The sequence below is a fragment of the Malurus melanocephalus genome, unplaced genomic scaffold (genome assembly GCF_030028575.1).
Source record: "Malurus melanocephalus ecotype Western Australia unplaced genomic scaffold, MMel_1.1 scaffold_17, whole genome shotgun sequence".
Classification (NCBI taxonomy): Eukaryota; Metazoa; Chordata; class Aves; order Passeriformes; family Maluridae; genus Malurus; species Malurus melanocephalus.
Genome location: NW_026623249.1, coordinates 745,090 through 765,642, shown reverse-complemented (window position 1 = coordinate 765,642; position 20,553 = coordinate 745,090). Strand labels below are relative to the sequence as shown.

Below are 20,553 nucleotides of genomic sequence, written 5' to 3'. Positions count from 1 at the left end.
AATATTTTGTAAAGTTATCTACTTCAGAAATTTAGAACTATTTTCTTGACAATAAACCAAATCGGCTTTCACAGTTCTCCCTGTAGTCTTGTGAACAGAAAGATGAAATTAAAAGATTTTAAAATAAASCAGCTATTGATACAAGTAGGCTGGTAAAGCTTTAAAGTCATTAAATGCATCTCTATTGTCAGGCTTGCATTATAATGGCCACTGATGAAATAGCAGATAACATTTAAGACCATGGCAGTTTATCAGAGAAGGCTTTCYAACACCATTAGCATGATCCTGTAATCACGGATGAATACTAGTCTTATTTCTCCTGACTGAATGTAATGATGTTGTGCCTATGCTCTCTCAGGCAGATCCAGAGAAACAGGAAGAAGATAGTCCCCTGGGATCAAAGGCTCCGATCTGGATCCCTGACACGAGAGCCACGATGTGCATGATCTGTACTAGTGAATTCACTCTGACATGGAGAAGGCACCACTGCAGGGCATGTGGAAAGGTTGGGTGATTTTGTGGTTACCTCTTCGGTCAGTCATTCAGATTCCTTGTGTGAGATTCAGGTGGAGCCTCATCACCCCAACTATTCTTTTAAGTAACACTGTTCTATGACACATCATTATGTGGGTTAGAGCCAATATGTTGGGGGTTGCGGTTTGGGGATTGGGTTTTGGGGKTTTTGGACAGGTGTTATGCCAGAGCAGTGTTCAATATTCAATCTGCTACATGTTATTTATTTTTGCTGTTTTGGAGTGCCATTTATGGTTACTTTTGCAATTACATAATACCCCCTTAATGTTAGCTGAAATTAAAAAATATCTTCCTCACTAATTTTCATAAGGTAATGATGATTTTTAAGTTAGTACCTTGGTTTATAGTTTAGACTTATGGAAAGTATAGTATAAACCAGCCTTGGTTTATAGTTTACACTTATGGAAAGTATATCTAATAAATCTTTATCTTTCTTGTTTTAATCCAGTAAGAATACAAAATTAGAACTCAATGTAGTTGAGACATCTGTGTTGTGGAGAAATCACCAAGAGAATAATGGCTTTTTAGCTATTCCTAAAAAAAAATAGGGTTTAAACAGTTTGGTAAGATAGTTGGCTTGTTCTGTTTTTCATGGATTGTTAACATTGGCTTACTGACTCATGCAATTCACTAATTATTTTTTAATACTTAAATTTTTATCATTTAGAGGAGGAAAGGGGCAGCATGTTGAACATAAAGACACAGGAAAAAGCCAAGATCTTAAACCATTTGCACTGTAAATTAGTGCCTGTTTCAGGTTCTGCTATGGGCTTAATTGAGCTGAAGCAAACATCTTTGGGTATTTGGTGATTCACAGGTGCACATCATGTACCAGAATGCTTTTATTTGTTTCCAGATTGTCTGTCAGGCTTGTTCATCAAACAAACATGGCTTAGACTATATGAAAAACCAGCCAGCAAGAGTATGTGATCATTGTTTCAGGGAGCTACAAAAGCAAGGTAAAGAAAACCTTCATAAACTGTCTTAATTTTGTGGCCTTTATTAACATGGTATGTCTGTGCCTCATTTTTACTGCTGGGTTCAGGCACTTAATTCTGCTTCTGAAAAATGATAGGTATCTGAGATTCTAAGATGCCAAACTTGGAGTAAATTAAGATGCGAAACTTTACTGTGGAGTAAACTAAGAAATTAATTTGCAATACATTGGCTCTTGCTTTCCAGAAACATGTATTCCTTTACCCTATGGTAATGACACGCTCCTTTCCTTTTGAGATAACAAGTATTACATTGCTTTTCATTAATCACAGGGTATATGTGTAAATTAGAGTCCTTGCAGCTTACGCTGACCTCCAAGTGGGTTCATGTGCGGTTTTACACTCAGTTACTTTATGCCTGTAAACTTCATTTTTGCCAGCTAGGCTGCTGAGATTGCTGAATTTTGGGGATCCGTAGAGACATAGGCCTTAATCTTTCTGAAACTGAGTCTCTTCAGCCTCAAGCTTCAGTTCATATGAAATGCAAGGATTTGGCATACCTGTACCTCAGTCCTGAAAGCAAATTCATAACCTTTGCCTACTGAACACTGACAACATGGAATTCAACATAGAACACCACAGCTACAGCAGTTTTCATTGAAAGAGAATGTGATGCCTAGTGGAAAGCAATRGTTGGATAGCCTAATGGCAATAACATTTGCTTAGAGGGGAGGTCCAGGGTCAGTATCCTCAGCTAGAGAAAACAAATACATCCCTTTGAAGAAGCTTSATATCATGCAGAAAAAAAAAATAAAATTAATGGAAGCACCTCCCAGTGAGGTGAGAATCCAGTCCCATCTCACAAGACTTGCTCTGAATTAAGTTAAAATAGTCTAGTATAAAGTATGCAAATGAGCTGTAGAGACTGAAAGGGCTTGCTGCATTTTGCTTGGCGGAAGCTCCAGTGCGACACAAGCTCTCTAGGGTATCAGGAGCTCCGTGATGCCCGGTGAAATAATAAAGCTATAGATCCCAGGACGCTGGTGCTAACATTTCTCATGGAGATGTGGAAAGCAGCATGAATAACCCTGGAAATGACAGCGGGAGCCTGCCGTAAGGGTGAAGGCCGTTGTCTGAACTACCTGCAAATGTCTGCGCTGGGCACTAGAGGCTGCTGTGCTGCAGGCAATTGATGCTGCCTGTATCTGGGGAAAGGGCTGGGGAGCAGGTGCGGTACAGCTGGCAATCCCATTGCTCTCCTCTTCTGCTCATTATTTCAGAGCCTCATCGAGTTCAGGGACAACTCTAGAAGCAGAACTAACGAAACTACTCATTCCAGGCACGGCTGTAAAGTAGCAGTAGGTGTTGCTAGAAAAAGGGCATTTGAAGGAGTGAAGTGTTGCAGAAGTCTTCCAAGGGAGATGAAGTATCTGCCTGTGTCAGTCAAAAAAGATAGCACATTCTGGGAGATGTTAACATCCAGAAGTGTGTGTGCTGGAAGAGGAGCATCCCTATTGAATAAGGCTGAGAAGTTAACAGATGTAGAGAATTGAAAGACAGAGATAAAGTACAGACAATGTAGAGGACAGCTGTAAAAATTTGGTGCGATTTTTAAGATTTTTAATTTTCACCCTCTTTATGAGCAAAGGCAGTTCAACACCAAGAAAACTGACTTTGAAAACAAGCAAGACCAATTTGTTTAAACTTCCTGTTTTGTTTTTTTTTTAGTATGATTGTGATTTGGGGGATGCTAACTCCTGGTGTTGTTAACAATGAAAAGTTCAATAGTGTGATTAGGTGTTACTATTGTAAACTGTAATCTGAATAAAAATGCCAGCTGTTTTTAAGAAGAAAAGTCCAAGAATGAATTGCCTGTGTTTAGTCATCTGTGATATGAAAATGATCTATTCATCCTGTGCTTTTTAGATAATCAGCGCATTCCTAAGAGTGGATCTCCAGTCARCCATAAATCTCCATCAAGTGCCTTGTCTACCGTATTACAAAGTATTCCCTCTGGAAGAAAGCAGAAAAAAATTCCTGCAGCCCTCAAAGAAGTAAGTGTTTAGTTGATCAAAAGTAGTGCTTTRATGGTATTATATCATCAATATTAAGAGTAGATAAAAAAATCCTTATTTTAACCATCTTATCTGGAATCAAAAGTCAAAATGTGTCTCTAACTGTGGTTTGGACCTTAGTTTTAAATAGGCAGGGACATAACTATGAAGCAGGGTGTAAACTGCATAAACACCCTTGAGATTGTGATTCAGAGATAGTTGAAATTGTAATTTCTTTCTTGCTTCTCTGTATTTTCCTGAATTGTGATTTACCTCTGTACTGACAGTCAATGATAAGACTACACCAATTCAGCTCTTGGTTTGTGATTAGAAAAGGCAGAGTGAAACCCTACTTACTGTAGGTCTTGGGAATGGGAGGAAGTGATTTTTCTCAGYAGGTTTGCTGATGACACCAAGCTGTGTGTTGCAGTCAGCAGTTGACACGCTGGAGGGAAGGGATGTTATCCTGAGGGACCTGGATAGGCTGAATAGAACAGGCTGAGAGAGATGGGATTGTTCAGTCTGGAGAAGAGAAGCTCCAGGGAGATTTTGGAGCAGCCTTCCAGTACCAGAAGACGGGTCTATAAGAAGGCTGGAGAGGGACTTTTTACAAGGGCATGTACTGATAGGACATGGGGGACCCATCATGAGTTGAAGGAGGGTGGGTTTAGATTAGTTATTAGTGAAGAAATTCTTTACTATGAGGGGGATGAGAAACTGGAACAGATTAGCCTAAAAGGCTGTGGACTCTCCATCCCTGGAAGTGTTCAAGACTAGACTAGGAGGGGCTTTGAGCCACCTAAGGTCTAGGGGAAGGTGTCCATCTCAATGACAGGGGAGTTGGAATGAGATGATCTTTAGGGTCCTTTCCAACCCAAACCACTCTGTGATTCTATGATTCTTCTTAGACAGGAATGTATGTTTTCCAGCTGTATATGGTCCTCAGTGTTTCAGCTCTCTCTTGTCCTGTTGCATCCAATTTAAGTTCCAACCTTTAGTGACTGGAAACCTCTCTACTAGACCAGATAGATGGTAGCAGGCAAAATAATTTTTCTTTCATCCATCTGAGTTAGTTAGCAACATTAACCTGAGATCAGGTAAGAATTTGCATCTCTGACAGGCAGAGCTCTGGAAATTGGTTTTAAAAAAAACCAAACTGTACCATCATTGTACTCTTAGGGTTTTTTGATTTGTTTTGTTTTTCTTCTTCAGGTTTCAGCAAATACAGAAGACTCTACAATGAGTGGCTACCTACACAGATCTAAGGGCAGTAAGAAACCATGGAAACACCTATGGTTTGTTATAAAAAATAAGGTGCTATACACATATGCTGCTAGTGAGGTAAGAGASTACATATTAGAACTGAAATATCCAATGATAACACTGTCTTTCTAACAAAGTTGTTTATTCTTATGATCTAGAAACAAGCTATAAAATTAGATCACCTTACAGTATTGGATCTGATTGAGATGCAGTATTTTGAAAAGGCCCAGTGATTTCAATACCATAATACAGGGATATAGCTATCCTGTTTCTGATTCCAGACCTAGTTTTGAGTATCTCTGCACTTCACTATTGCTCAGTTGTGCATATTTCTGAGTCAGTTGAATACATGGGGGGGATCTGTTTGGATGCATCACAATGTATTAGTGACAGAGCCAACATTACAAAAGTATCTTGAACTATCTTGTTCTGCAGCTCCATAAGGTATTTTGAATGCTCGGGAAAGGAGTAAACTAAACCTCATCTCCTCCAACTGTTGTCTTTAGCCTGGAGCTGTTATTTGCTATAAAAGAAATGCATCTTATGGAATGACATTTGCTTTTTTTCAGAATTTGTAGTCCTGTTGCAGTGTGGAATAATGTCTAACCTCTCTATATATATGGTCTGCATATCCCAGCATGTGCTGAGGATGTAATCTTACTGCCTCTTAGAATGTTTTGTAACATATATAGTTGTATTCTACCACTGAAAAGTCTTGGGCTTTGGATTTTTGTATTGTTTGGCATAGTTTATTTAGCTTTCAAGAGCAAAATATCCAAAGCATCTGTTTTAAGGTATTGCTATGCCTCATTTTCTTTCAAAATGTGAAGCCAAACCTATCCTGGCCATGCAAAGAATTATCTTTCTTCACCTCAYACCACCCCCACTCTAGTTATTTCCTGATTGGTACTCAGATTTGTTCCTGGGTTCTTCCTGCCAGCCTTTGTTTTAGAAATTCTGAATTATGTCCAGAACCTGTGACGTTATTTCCACTACAGCACTGGCAAGACTAAAAAACCCAAACCAAGTAGTTCTAAAGTCCTTAAATAATTATGTAGAAAACAATTACATCAATCAGAAAGTTATTTCAGAGCACTGCGTCTCTTCTGGCCGTTGCAGAAACATTGGCAAGAGGTAAAGAAAGATAAAGTCTGTGACAGTCACCTTAAATTTTCCTTTGCTTGGCTTACTCGGAGTATCAACCTTACAGAGTAGCTTCAGTTTGCAGTTCATAATCACAAAATTAACTCTTCCCTATTTTCTTAAATTGAAGAATATCTGTCCTCAGTTTTCGCCTTGATGAGCCATTGCAGGAGACACTATTTACAGAGTCTCAAGGGAGACTGTTGGCTTAGCCAGGAAGCCTCACTTAAGCTACTTATATTAGTTCCAAGTGATAGAAAGATCAGTAGTAAAAAACGCACCTATTAGTAGTACAAAGGCCTGAGACAGTAAAACAGACTGGTCAACCTTACTTGACTGTTTTCCAATACCAAGAAATGCTGCTGTCACACAACGCTCTTGTTTCATTGTAGAGGCAATTACCAAAGTTTTTACCTGATGTGTCAGGGTTTATGTAAATTTGGGGGGGTTAGTTAGCTATGTTTTTTCTTCTGTTCATAAGCATTTCAGGAACTTGCCTAGTTACAAAACACTGTTTTGGAATTTGCACAGGATTTTTTTTTTCTTTCTAAAAATGCTGTGTATTGTATTCATTAATAAAAAGACAAGAGTATTTAAAAAAAAAAAAAAAGTAACTGAGATAAATGAGGAAGGGTCTTTTCTAGTCAACCATTTGTGAACACTCAGCAACCTTGCTTTCCCCTATCCTGTTAATTTCCAGCAAGAGAAAGTGAGATAAGTTTAGCCATTCAGAGTACTTGGATCTTGACTTCAGTGCCTGAGAACACTGGCTGCCTCCGTAGCTCCTCCTTTGAGCATATTCAGTGCAGTTAATAGCATCCCACTCCATTTCTGAGGTTATTGGAGATAGCAGTGGGCTTGATGGACCTTTGGTCTGCTGCCAGGTGATAGCTGATATTTTGGTACAAGAAGTCCTTGCCAGGCAGAATGATGAGACTATGCAGTGAAAGCCAAGGTGGATGTTATCACAGAAATGCAAAGAGGATCAGTGATATTGAAGGCTGCAAGGTTTTATTTCCTGTCCCCTGACTCATGGATGGAGAATATAAAAAGCAGCATTTTGTTCATGTCTATTTATAACGATTTGTTACATTGTCTGTTGCAATGGCATGATGTATGAAGTCTAAATGCATACCTTAATATGTCTTACAAGCTGTAATTTTGTCATTTTTCCTTTTTTTCCCTGTTAAATAGGATGTGGCAGCATTAGAGAGCCAGCCGTTACTTGGATTCACAGTCAGTGAAGTAAAAGGTGAAAACTCAGAGTCTAGAGTGTTCCATTTACTGCACAAAAACACTTTATTTTACATATTCAAGGCAGATGATCCCCATTCAGCTCAAAAGTAAGGAACTATTTGAATTCATTTCTGTTACATACTTCTAGTAAATTCAGAAGTCATGAATGTTCATATTCACACATTAAGCATATGTACAAAAGATCCATATTATATCATATGTATATGGAAGTTTTAAATTACTTAAACACAAGGTTCTAATTTCATTAGGACTTCTGAAAGGAAGGAAGCAGACTCTCCTGTGCAAAGGACTGAATGTCAAAGATAAAATAAGAAATCTTTCTTTTTCCTAGCCCATTCTTCTAACCCTGGTCTACTCAAGCAAAAACTGAACTGATATGTTTCCCTTTTTTATTTTCAGCTTCTTTATGTTCATATTAATTATTTTTAATCAATATACAGCACTGAAAAAATAAAGCAAACACTAGAACTTGGGGGCCAAAGTTGGAAGTGTGTGTGCAGATGCCCCTGAGCATCTAGGCATGCTTAATGCACTCAGGCCAAAAGCTTGAATTCAATGAATATTCACACAGGCTGTTTCATTTCAAGTCCTGTCTGATTTTGGAGTCATATTTATCAATTTATGTGTTGTGTCTGTTTCACAAAAAATAACCTAGAAGCTTGGTCATTAATCAGTAGAAAACATTCATTACATGATGCATAAACTAGAAATGAACATAGAAGGAACATATGTAAGCTATCTTTCCTAAATGCCTATTTTATCTGACTGGTTTCACTGCAGTTTTCCCAAATTATTTTTATATTATTAAATAGATTTGATGCACTAACAAGTATTTAACATTCAAATTGATGCAAGTTTAGTTTTCTGCAAATAGGAACATTCTAAAAAACAAAGTATCCAGGACAACTGGAACTTTTGAAYAGCTGAGAACGTGCTTAATGGCACTTCTCTACAGAAAGAAATCTGAAAGTCTTTATTTGATTTTTCAGAGTATTTTGTGCAGATGTGCATAAATGTTTCTTTTTTAATTAAGATACTATCCTGTTGTTTCCTGTGTCCTCATTTTTACTATATAAAACAARCTAAAAAACCCCAAGGCATTCAATAGCTTTGTTTTTCTATTCAGACAATGACTTTTCTCATCAGAAGAAATATACTATGTCCAATTTCAAGTTTTTACTGCGGTTAGGAATAATATTAAGTACTTGGAATTTCAAGTTTTCTCCAAGTAGTTAATATCTTTACAAGATTTATGCTGGACCTTCAGAATAAATGCTGCTTTGACAGCATTAAAAGGAAAAACAGAAACATGCTGTTCGGCTGTTTGTATCAGTGGACACTATTATTTTCCTGATAGGTCAAAGGAATATCTGATTTATGAAAGAGCAGTAATAAATTTTAACAGGTGCTTACTTTTCAATGTGGTGTTAAATTCCAGGGCTATGTTCAATGCTTAAGCTATTCATTACATTTTTTTTTGTATTTGTGTTCCACTTTATTTGTTTTTAATGTACACATGAAGGTGGAAAATACTACAAGTATTAGTAAAAAGTAAGGGGTAGATATTTGAGCTGTGTGTGCAGACAGGCATGAGTACTAATACATGATTAATATGTTCATACCAAAAGCTTGAATTTTAAAGAACATGCACGCAGTTACAAAATTAAATGCTCAGGGCAAGGAAAAACCAACATCTGTGACTAATGTTTAGATACCTTGTGAATACCAAGACAGTTTGAATTCCCATGATAAAGATAATTACAGTCTTTGTCTCATTCACTTCTTCCAATGTTTTCACTCAGGACAAAAATGCTCATTATGCAGGCCTCTTAACTTTACATACACACAGTTCAGCCCTCACTCAGAAGACAGAATTATCATTTGTCCTGTAGCATTGGAGTTCTTCATGAACTTTTAATTTTTGCATCCTTGAGAAGCTGAGGACGTTTATCATCCTCCTAATCAAGAAGGAAGAAACCCCACAGCTATAGCGAGTATAAGTATCTGAGTACTAACTTTCAATTTCCAGATTGGATCAGGTGTTGGGACTTCCCCCTGTGCCCTCTTCACCATTCCCTGACTTTACATGTGCCATGTGACCTCCTCCCTCAGCCCCACCAGTCATGGCTTTTACCTGCTGCAAAAGCTGAGGGTTGGGTATGCAAATGGTTACCTCAGTTATAGTAGTGTCCTGATTCATCCTAGATCATGTTTCCAGTGAAATAAGAGGAGGGAGTCTTGGGGTTCTTTAAAGGTATGCAGAACCTTGGCATATCCTACTTTTTGAGTATTTGATTTCACAACTTCACCTATTCTTCATGCACGCAACTTCAGTATGGGAGARGTACAGAAATAATCATATCATAGAGCCTTGTACCAACACTTAACGTCTCCAGCCAGCTTTGTATGTTTGGATTCAGTGGATAGATTTTGGTATTTGCACTCACAGTCTGACTGGTACTGGAAGTATGATGTTACTTCTTGTGTGAATCTGTAGCTAGTGACAGGAGTGATATTTATTCTTTTATCAGCAACTTCCTAACAGTGTTTAATTTTCTATCAGGTGGATAGAAGCTTTTCAAGAAGGCACTGTATTATAGCAGTGTCAGCATCATGTCTGCAAGTTTAAAGGAAAATATCCAAGGATGGAGGTAACACAGACTACAGCAACTGTTCAAAGAAACAGAATCCTGCCATCTCAACCTACATGAAATTGTATATTTGTCAGGATTAGGAGCTGTTGCATTTTTAGTGTAAAGTAATATTTTTCTAAAGAACTGTATGTATTTCTGTGTTGATATAAAATGTGTTATTTATTAAATTCCAGTGTTTACTTTAATGGGAGAATTATTTGTGCATTGAAGTCCAAAGTGCCCGTGTCCTCAGAATGGCAGATTGTTGGTCAACAGATTCATAAACTTCATGTTTTAACAAAAAACAAACCACAAAACAGATCTGTTGCAATTGTACAGTTCCTCATGATTTGTGTATAGGTTCTTGAGTTGCTGATGTTCACTTTGTAATTTAGCAAGAACAGATCAGTATAGGAATTTCTCAGATTYAGGATCTTTGTTGACTATGTAAGCTCCTTTACGAGAAGTAGTATGATATTGCTGCTCCTTTCCTTGAATGGCAGTTGAAATCTTGCATACTAGTACATTAAAACAGTACAACAAATTCTGCATCACAAAACTAAAATATGGTTCAATTATTAAAAAACAGAAAAGGGAAAAATAGATTTAAAAAAACATTGCAATTACAGGGCTAAGGCACTAGAGCTGTTACAGTTCTACAGAKGACAAAGAGACTAAATGAGTTATATTCAGCAATTGCTGGAAGATATTATGTTTTCAGTTGTAATTTAAAGCAGAGTAAAATACATTTTTAATATTAAAGACAAAGTAYCTTATTTGTTTCAAAACTTCCTGTCAAAGGAGTTCTGTACACAATATGAAACACTGTGTAAACYATTGTTCAAAAAACAGTAAACAAATATGTGCACCCTCCTATTACGAAACCTTTGAATATTGTATATTTATACTGGAATTGCCATACAAAGACAACACAACTTTTTTAGTGCAGAAGGCATTGAAAATGCATACCATTCTTTGAAATACCTTTTGTTTACAATATGATTTGTTCTGTTTGACACTTTAAAGCAGAATTCAGTTTTAGATGTTTGGGTTTTGGTTTTGTTTTTTTCTTTAGCAAAATCATCAGTATACCTCATTAGAAAATACTTACTGATGATTCTGGTGCATTTATTCTATTTAACTTTTAAAAAATTTTAACACTGTAATGGCATAAATGGAACTAGAACTATGAAACCCACATGAAAGGAAGCCATTCTTATGTCAAATGCAATGCATGTGCAGTGAGTTAATTTTACTGTATGAAACACTTGTCATAGTCCTCTGAATCAAGCTAGTTGGGGTACCAAAATTAGGAGCAATTAACTTTTAATTAGTAGTTTGAATTMCACATTAATAGCTATTCTGTGGCCTCACAGCAGAAAGAGAATAGATGATAAAACAGTTATTCATCACAAAAAGGCCAAGAATGAAAATGCAAACCAAAATTCTCTTATTTTCTCAATATACCTCAAGGTCAGGTCTAAAATACTAACAGCTCTGAAGAAGCTTAATTTCAAGAGCTTCTGTTAAGTTAGTAATGGGCTTGGAAGTGAAATTCTTAATATTAACTATATAAGAAATTTCATTGACTTCTAGCATTTCAGTAGACTACGTTATGAATCAGGGGCTTAAAGCTGTAGATCTGACTTCCCTCAGGAATGCTAGAGGTTTGACCAGATTGGAAATGCAGTAGGATCAAAGCCTTTATTCTCTTTTATTGTAATACAAATGTGCTAAATGAATACTTTTCTCTTGTTATATATAAAGGGCTTCTACTTAATTTTCAAAAACAACTGCTGACTGAAGTTAAGGAAATTATTACCATATGTGTTCAGGGTAATTTCTGGCAGGATTTCTACTGTATTCAAAACAAAACTGATAACAATATAACATAGATGTGATGTGGCTCTTCCAGGTTATAGAAAAGGRAATAGCTTCTTCGTATTTTCAGAGGGACAGACAGCACACCAACAAAAATGGCAAGTCATGAAGCAGCAAATGAATCAGAAATTTGGCTAGGAGCAAAGGAACAAGCTAATTTAATTTCAGTTTATGCTTTGATATTTCCCCGGCTGCAAAACAGAGCAATAAAAGCCTAAGCACATATTGAATAAGGTGCCCAAGTTTTGCCTTATGTGGCATCAAACTACCTCTAGAGGATTTGGGGCAGAGAGAGAAAATAGTTTAAAGTGTTCTGTGAAAAATCAGAGGACTTCTTCCAGAAGTGGTTGATCAATCAAAAAATCTGTAACAGAAATAGATTGGAATAGAGCCTTATAAACAGTAGAATATATATTGCAGTCAYGTTGTGTGAAATAAATTGTCTTTGTAAACATGTTTGAATATTTATATTCCTTTTTCCTGCTTAAGTACTTTGTGTCCTATGAAGAACCCACAACACAGGCATTTTCATAACATTTTCAGATGGTTGTTTTCCAAACTCACCCTATTTCTCCAGTTCACCTTTCATTTTGATTAATTACCATCAAAAGTAAAATATTCACTTCTTGATTTGGCTAAACACTAACACAAGACCAGAAATTTTTAGACACCTGGCTACCTCTTCTTATAGGAATCTATAGTTTGTAATAAATTTAAGATTGATTAGTGGAGCATAAGACAAATGTTAGCATTGAGTATTAGTTCTAACATTTTTATTCATGGATAAATTAAGGCTTCTAGGATCTTGAATTCTCTTTAACTTAAAACTGTGTGCCCAAAGGACTTAAATTAAGCAGCTATGGAACACATTTTCTAAATTGTGCATGGAAACTCAATTACTCAACTATGTATATTACTTCATAATGTAAAGAGATGTCCAAAAGACACATTCAGTGCATTTGTTTGCTGTAACTGCTGTCCTCTATTTACCATCCAAATAGGCTTTTATTTGGAGCAGTCCTAAATCATACTGTCTAAATGGAAGAATAGAATTTTTATTTTGTAACTGAAAACAGTTGAAAGTTGTAAATATTCCTGTTGATATTCATCATTTTGTATAAATAAATTCACATTATTTGAGTCAGAGTCTTTCTTTAAGAAATATTTTCAGGTTTTATGTATTAGGTAATTTGTGTATTCAGTGATTTTTAAAAGGTATAATTTGTTGCCATTACTTGCACATCAGTCTTGCTTTTAAAGTAATTCTAAAGTATTAAAGAGAGTTATGTCTGTGAGGGTCAAAYGAAGGGTATTACATTAATAAATCCTTTTGCAAAATCTAGTTTTGCTGTATCAGTTAAAGTATGCCTGAATCACAATTTCTATTTGCCTTGAGTCCTGCATGTGGGTCACAACAACCACATCAGGTTTGGTGCAGGCACAATGTCTGGAAAAGGACCTGGAGGTGCTGGTCAACAGCAGCTGAACATGAGCCAGTGTGTGCCCAGGTAGCCAAGAAGGCAAATGGCATCCTAGCCTGTAACCAGAAAAGTGTGGCCAGCAAGACCAGGGCTGTAATTGTACCCCTGCACTCAGCACTGGTGAGGCCACACCTTAAATCCTGCAACYAGTTCTGGGCCTCTCACTGCAAGAAAGACACTGAGGTGCTGGAGTGTCCAGAGAAGGGCAATGGAGCTGGGGAAGGATCTGGAACACAAATGTGATGAGGAGCGACTGAGGGAGCTGGGGRTGTTTAGCCTGGAGAAAAAGAGGATCAGGGGAGCCTCTCTTCAAGCACCTGAAAGGAGGTTGTAGCCATGCAGCCTCTTCTCTCAAATAGCAAGGAATAGGACAAAAGGAAAATGCTTCAAGTTGCAAAAGGGGAGGTTTAGATTAGATATTAGGAAAAACTCTTTATCCAAAGGGTTGCCAAGCACTGGCATAAACTGCTCAGGTAAGTGGTGGACTCACCMTCTGTGGAGGTATTTAAAAGATGTGCAGATGTGGSACTTTGGGACATGGTTTAGCAGTGGACTTAGCAGTTGCTGGGCTAAAAGTTGAACTTGATTATCTTAAGAGGTCTTTTCCAAGCTAAATGATYCTTTAATTCTCTGAGTATTTTAGCAGAGCATGGAAGGGAGAGGTTTTTCTGTCAGGTTAGTTATGCTCCTTCCTTATACTTCTCTGACATATGTTTTAAAGCAGTATTTTGAAAACTTGCAGTAACAGCAGAAAGGGTTTTGCTTCTCTGCATATTTTTGATAGGGATGTGTCTCTTGTAATCCTGGCTGACACAGCTACATGGGCATGCCTTCGTATACAGATCAAATATGAATTGGGTCACTTGCTAAGAAAAAGACAGAGCATGTTTTACTGGTTGTATTGAGGATATCAGAATACTTGGCTTAAATAAGCTTTGGTGCAAATTACTTGGCATTTGTTAAATTAAACTGCACTAAGCTCCATCATTTAGCTGGATGTGCAGCTCAAGCTAGCTTGGGAAATGACAAGTACTATAAATTGAGAGTGCTGCAACGTTTGACACTTAAAGGAAATGCTTAGCAAGTTAATTGCTCTGMCTTAAAAATTCTTCACTGAGTTCATTTGCATTTGGTGTTTGGGAATGCCTTTAATAAAAAAGCAAAGTACGATGCTTGCAAGTACTGAACTAGTGATCTTGAGCTAGGGTTGATAGATACAAGGGCAGCTGTGGAACTGGGAGTGGGAAGAGTAAAGGAATTGACAAGAGCATGCACAATTTTATTAATGTTAACACATCAATTTACTTGTATTCTTTGGGGTTTTTTTCATACCACTGCTGCTTAGATTTTTATGCTTATGTCATCTGATTCAGTAGAAATTGCATTATATGGYCTAAATGATTTTCAGATTATAAAAYTGCACATGCAGCCCCAGTGGTCTCAGTGATGTTGAAGTTGCTGCTGATTTCTGAGCACAGCTACAGCATCTTCATTGAAGAGATGAAAGAGGAAGGGGGAAAAGGATGTATTTAAAGTATAAAACTCTTACTTATAATCAAGGTAATTTAAAATAATTAGCATAAACTAAGAACTAAGCTAACACAACTTTGGTCCAAACAGATGTTGAGACAGAGCCAGAGCAGCAGTAAGTTGTTCCTTTGGCACTCCCCCACCAGGAACAGGCACTCATTGRCAGCCAGGCTGCCCATTGCTTTCCCAAAGGCTGTTCAGCTGACATTTAAGGATTGTAACTTGCAGCTGCCACGCAAGTGAAGCACAGCTCTTTCAGACACAGCTGGCTGAACTGCAACGGTGACTGCGCAAGACATTGTGTGTGACTCCATCATGTTGCATGTTTCAAAGGGCCAAGGAACCTTGCCCAGGAACCTGCCTCAGCAGCGGGAGGCCACTACGCTTCCAAAGCCCAAATGCTGTGTGCCTGTGATGTTCACAACTGATGTGTTCCTRTTTCCCTGCTCGGAACTGCAGTGGGAGTTTGGAGACTTGCACTCTCCACTAGATGGGCAGAACACTCGAGTACTGTGCTGTTTTGGAGCCTTCACTCTAAAAWTGACGTTGAGGTGCTGGAGCATCCCGAGAAGGGCAACAAGACTTGTGAAGGGTCTAGAAAACATGCCCTATGAGGAACACTTGAGGGAGCTGGGCTTGTTTAGCCTCAAGAAGAGGGTGCTTAGGGCAGACCTCATGGCTCTCTCACAACTAACTACCTGAAAGGACGGGGACTGGTTCCTTCTACCACGCCTGCTGTGAGAGAACTAGAGAAAATGGCTTTAAGCTGTAACAAGGAAGATTTCGAGCATACATTTTTTTTCTCCGTTAGGGTGGTTGGGCACTGGAGCAGGCGTCCCAGGGACGTCGGAGTCACCATGCCTGGCGATTTTTATGAGGCGCCTGGATCTGGCGCCGGGTGATGTGGTTTAGGTTTTACAGTGGCAGCGATGTGGGGTGGAAGGCTGGASTGGATGATCTTAAAGGTCTCTTCCAACCCCGATGACGCTGTGGTCCTACGCCCGCATGGCTCCGGGGCCCGGCGGAGCGCTGCGCCCAGGCCCGGCCCAGCCCGGCCCGTTAGCGACCGCTGCCACGGGCCCCGCCCTCACCGCCGCGCGCCCCGGCCGAGTCTCGAGCGCGGGCGCAGGCGCAGAGCCCGGGGCGGGGCGGGGCCGAGCGGCGGCGGAGGCGGGGTCGCGAACTCTGACCCCCGGGAGCCGGAGCTGCCGCCGCCAAACAAACCCGCCGGACCGGCCGTCGGGCCCGCCAGGTGAGAGAGAGATCCCCGACAGCTGAGAGACGCCCCCCGTAGCGGGCGCGGGCCGGCGGCGGGAGCACGGGGAGCGGGGGCGGCCGCTCTGTAACGGTGCGGGCCCGCGCGGCTCCCGGCCGCCACCGCTGTGGAACGTGGAGCGGAGCGCGCCCGTCACGCCCCGGGGCCCGGCCCGGCCCCGGGCGGCCCCGCGCCCCCCGACCTTTCACCTACAGGAACCGCTTGCATGTCCCGGCGCCCCGCATCCGGGCGGCGCCGGCCCTGCTTCCCGCGGGCCCCGCCTGCCGGGCAGAGCAGCCGCGGGGGGAGGCGGCGATGGGCAATGCCCCCTCGTGCTGGGTCCCGCTCCCGCGCAGCCATTTTGTGCGGGGCGCCACGGCGGGGGCGCGCACGGCGCTGGCTCCGCGCCCCTCAGCGCCCCTCAGCGCCGCGAACCTCCCGCAGGGGAGATGCGAGGGCAGCGAGCCGGAGCGGCGGGGCGAGCTGGGARCGGACGGGCCTCTGCTTCGTGCTATTGTTTGGCCTCGGCGCGTCTCCCTTTGCCCCCTCCCGAGCCCTGCGGCTCAGCATTCCCGTGGGGTGACCGTGCGCTTCCCTGAACCTCCCCGCCACTCCCCGCTTCCCGACGGCATCACCCCGTCGGTTCGCTCCTTTTGTATATCCCTGGCGGYTGTCTGGGTTTATTTGGGTTATGTAGTATGTTCTGCGCGACACCGGCATTATTTTTGTTGGGTCAGATGGCCCTGTCGCTGTTCCTTATTTTGTCTCTTTGGGTGGAGTATTTCTTCTAAGCTGTGGAGTTGGTGGAGTCTTTATTTTTTTCTTTGTTGCCGTGTATTGGTTTAAGTGAAAAAAGAACGGCTGCATGCTCCGGGATGCACTTAGTTTTGCAGGTTGTGGAGGGAACAGAGGAGATGCCATGTGTTGTGSAAATGAACTTACGCAACAGAAAAGGAAGAAAAGTCTTGGTATTGTTTTTTTTGTAAGACGAGTGTGTGGACATGATTCTTGAAAAACCAAATTCGGCATTCATTCTTCTCATGCTAAATCTCTGATTCGAAGCTGCTAATGTCAGCAGAGTGAACTTGGGAAAGTGGTACAGCAGGAAGAGTTGCATCCACACTTGTGATGAAAAAATAAAAAGGGAAAAAATTAGAATAGTTTTCTATAGGACAGCTTCCTGTTTTGAAATCAGCKTTATATAAGTGGAAATAGAAATATCAGATCGACAAGAGAATATCACGATTTCTGTGCTAGTTCAGGCAGTGATCATCCATGATTTCAATTAAATAGTGACTGTAATTTTATATAGCTTTTTCCGTAAGTTATTTTTTTGAAAATAATTCCATTAATTCCCAACCTCTTTAGTCCGTGGTTGAAAGTTGTGACATGAAATGTCCAACAGAGCATTTATCCCATGGCTTGCTCCCTGCTGCACAACTTTGCCTAGGGACACTTGTTTGAGGGAAGTCTTAAGATCTGTGAAATGTTTGCCTCCTTCTCTCTGTAGCTCTTTCTCCAGAGATATTAGGGAACCTCTCTTATCATAGSACTAAGTATTTTCATGTGATGGTGATCAGCTGTATCTGTGCACGTGTGTGAGTAACTGCGGTCACCCAGAGGGGTGTGCAGTCCTCAGTTGCTTCTGTGCTTCCTGCACACTGCTCTGAAGGTTGGACACCATTTGCTAAGTCTGCTGCATTCTGCAACAGCAAATTGAGATACTTATTACAGAAAGAAGCTCACAGTAGATAAATCAACTAGCTTTAACTTTTCTCCTCGATTCTTACTATATTCCTGGTTTTCTTTCTAGTTGTATTTGCTTGTGATATGTACCCTTGAAGGGAACAAGTTTCTGGTTCTGATACCTTTAAGAAGTTGGGAGTTCTGATACCTTTAAGAATAGCCATATCCCAGGCAAGATTGTGAGATAGAAAGGGAGATTTGTTTTTTTGTTTGTGGCTTTTATGTTTTTGGTGCTTGTTTTCAAGTAGGCCATAATTTTTGCTGTTTAAGGTTCTTAGCCTCTGAAGAGAAAGCCCTAAGAAACTTGTGTAACTCTGAAGCTGACATTGTTTTGGGGGAAAGGGGTTGAGCCAGATGACCTCCAGAAGTACCYTCCAACGTGAATTATTTCATTATTGTATTATGTTATTAGAGGTCAGGGGGAGCATACAGTTAAATAGCTCACTTGTGAAATACAACTACAGAATGCTTATACCTAATGTGCTAGTCCAGTGAAAACTGACTTTCATATTTACAATAGTAAGAATAGTTTGTTCCCTAGGCTTACACTCTATTTTTGCTTTAATTTATTGTGTGCTTATTGTATTATGTAATTAAAGGTTGTGTAGCCAGTGAATTTGCTGGAGTCAAACTGAAGCAGTCTCCATAAAGAAAGTAATTTGTGTCTAAAAAAATGTTTGGGTCAAAAACCCCTGAAAAAAGCAGTACCTCTTGCCTAAATAAGGAGCTTAACTGTGTGTAAGGAATAGAGTGGTATTGCATCTAAACTTGCCCGTGTTTGTTCCATCTCAGCTGGCAAGTGCTACAGCTGATGGAAGGTCTGTGTGTCTGTCCTGCTTCAGCAGCCGTCCTGGCTTAAGTACTTTTAATAGCAACCTTTGCTAACCTGAGTTATTTTGGCCCATGCAGATCAGGGAGCTCTCAGGCCTGTGGTGGGTTTAACATGTGTTGTGAAGAAGCAGTAACTGCTGGGGAGAGTGCGGGACTACAGACTTTGGCTGGCACAGCTCTGTGCTTGTGGTCACACAGAGGCTGCAGCATCCAACCAACAGTGACCAGCAGGGAAAACTAAACTGTACCTGACTTACTTTCTGGTAAAGCTTTTGCTTTTTTTTGCTTTTTTTTTTCCTCAGTGTTTCAAGCTGCTTTTAGCACTTTAAACTTGTGCCTGTACATTGTTGGCATAAGGTAACCTGCTGCAAAACAGAATTATATCAATGAATTTTATGGCTAAAACTGCAAAGGTACAATTATTTAAACTCGTACTCTTGTATATGCAGACCTGTCCCTATTTTTACCYTTCAGTCATCAGCTTTTAATTCCAAAGGTTACTTCGTTGCTTGTCAAAAGCTTAAATCAACAAAGGATTTATTTTTTTGTAAAACCAAACTCTTTAAAATTCCAGTTCTCTGAGACTGGAAGATGGCTTGTGCTGAGTCCTGTGTATCTTAAGATGCAATTCTGCAAATTTTGTAAGGAAATACATTTCTTCCTGAAAATCATGGTCTAATAACTGCCTTTCTGTATCAATATTTAGGTTAATTTTGTTGACTTTGCCATGCCTTCTCTAAAAGGCTGTTTAAATTTGTTTGACTTAAATTACTTTTGTTCAACTTGGTAGTAAGACAAGCTGGATGAAGCTCATTATTTGAATGCCTTTGTCAGAAGTTAAACTGGAAACTTGAAAATCAGAAACCACCAAAAAACTAGAGCCAAACCCTGTGCCATTGTCATATTAGCGCTAATAAATAGTTCTTTCATTCCGAATAAGTTGAGGTTGCTGTTTGTAATTTAGCAGTAACTTTGTGGTGTGAGAACTATCCCATTTGGTGTGGTAATGTGTTTCCTTTGAAGTATTAGCAGGGCAGTGCRTCAACATGACTGTTAATTGGACTTAATATGAAGATTTTTTATAGAGTGCTTTTCWTATGTTTATAGGAACTGAAAAAATCCTAAACCCAACAGAAAAAATTCACAAACACATGAACACACACCCACACCCTCTGAATAAAATCTAATCCTGTGTAGTTGATAACAAAGGAGAAAAACAAAGWATTATAGAATATCTTGGGTTGGAAGGGAATGTAAAGATCATCTCRTTCCAACYGCCCTRCTATGGGCAGGGATGCCATATTCAAGATTAGTTTGCTCAGAACACTGTCAAACCTGGCCTTGAACATTTCGGGAATGGGGCATTCACAGCTTCTCTGGGCAACCTGTTCTAGCGCTTCGCCACCATCACAATAAAGAATTTTCCTAATATCTACTCTAAACCTTGTCTGTTTCAGTTTAAAGCCATTACCCATTGYCCTGTCACTACATACCCTTGTAAAAAGTCCCTCTCCATCTGTCTTGTAGGCTCCCTTCAGGTACTGGAAGGCTGCAGCTGAGTCACCCTAAGCCTTCTCTTTTCCAGGCTGGGCAATCCCAACTCTCATCCTGTCCTTGTAGGAGAAGTCCTCCATCCCTCTAAATATCTTGGTGGCTTCTTCTGGAGTGTCTCCAACCAGTTGATGTCCTTCCTGTGCTGGGGATGCCAGATATGGATGCAGCACTCCAGGTGSGGTCTCACCAGAGTGAAGCAGAGAGACTAGTGGTACTAGTGAGCTAAGTCAGCTCACGTGTAGCTGATGGTGCAGGTTCTAGAGATACTAAGATGAAAGAAACAGAAGCCAAGGCCTAAAAGTGGGACTATCCCTTTGGTGGCCCAAACTAAGAATGGTTTGTCAGCCACCTGAAAATTTGTCCTAGTAATTCTGTTTTCTCATGTTTTTTTCCCACTGTAGCATTTACTTAAAAGAAGAAGTAGTGAGAGCACTGATTTAAAATTAATTGCACAGG

General features: G+C 40.1%; 2 protein-coding genes across 8 annotated transcripts in view; both read left to right on the top strand.

Annotated features, from left to right (window-relative positions):
- Window positions 1–10,720, top strand: part of FGD6 (FYVE, RhoGEF and PH domain containing 6) — a 70,738-nt gene extending 60,018 nt beyond the window's left edge. Inside the window, exons 16-21 of one of the 2 annotated variants that reach the window (XM_057386967.1) lie at window positions 359–505; window positions 1,391–1,493; window positions 3,396–3,523; window positions 4,736–4,864; window positions 7,124–7,272; window positions 9,750–10,720. In XM_057386967.1, coding sequence (XP_057242950.1) covers window positions 359–505; window positions 1,391–1,493; window positions 3,396–3,523; window positions 4,736–4,864; window positions 7,124–7,272; window positions 9,750–9,786 — 693 coding nt within the window. In that variant the 3' untranslated portion in view covers window positions 9,787–10,720. The remainder of the gene's footprint in view (window positions 1–358; window positions 506–1,390; window positions 1,494–3,395; window positions 3,524–4,735; window positions 4,865–7,123; window positions 7,273–9,749) is intronic. The other variant, XM_057386975.1, reaches the window with a different exon arrangement.
- A 5,139-nt stretch (window positions 10,721–15,859) lies between these two features.
- NR2C1 (nuclear receptor subfamily 2 group C member 1) overlaps window positions 15,860–20,553 on the top strand; it is a 43,408-nt gene continuing 38,714 nt past the window's right edge. For 3 of the 6 annotated variants that reach the window (XM_057386937.1, XM_057386955.1, XM_057386913.1), the window contains exons 1-2: window positions 15,860–15,963; window positions 20,129–20,272. In XM_057386937.1, coding sequence (XP_057242920.1) covers window positions 20,246–20,272 — 27 coding nt within the window. In that variant the 5' untranslated portion in view covers window positions 15,860–15,963; window positions 20,129–20,245. Of the gene's footprint in view, window positions 15,964–16,542; window positions 16,609–20,128; window positions 20,273–20,553 lie in introns of those variants that run through there. The other 3 variants (XM_057386945.1, XM_057386922.1, XM_057386929.1) reach the window with 2 other exon arrangements.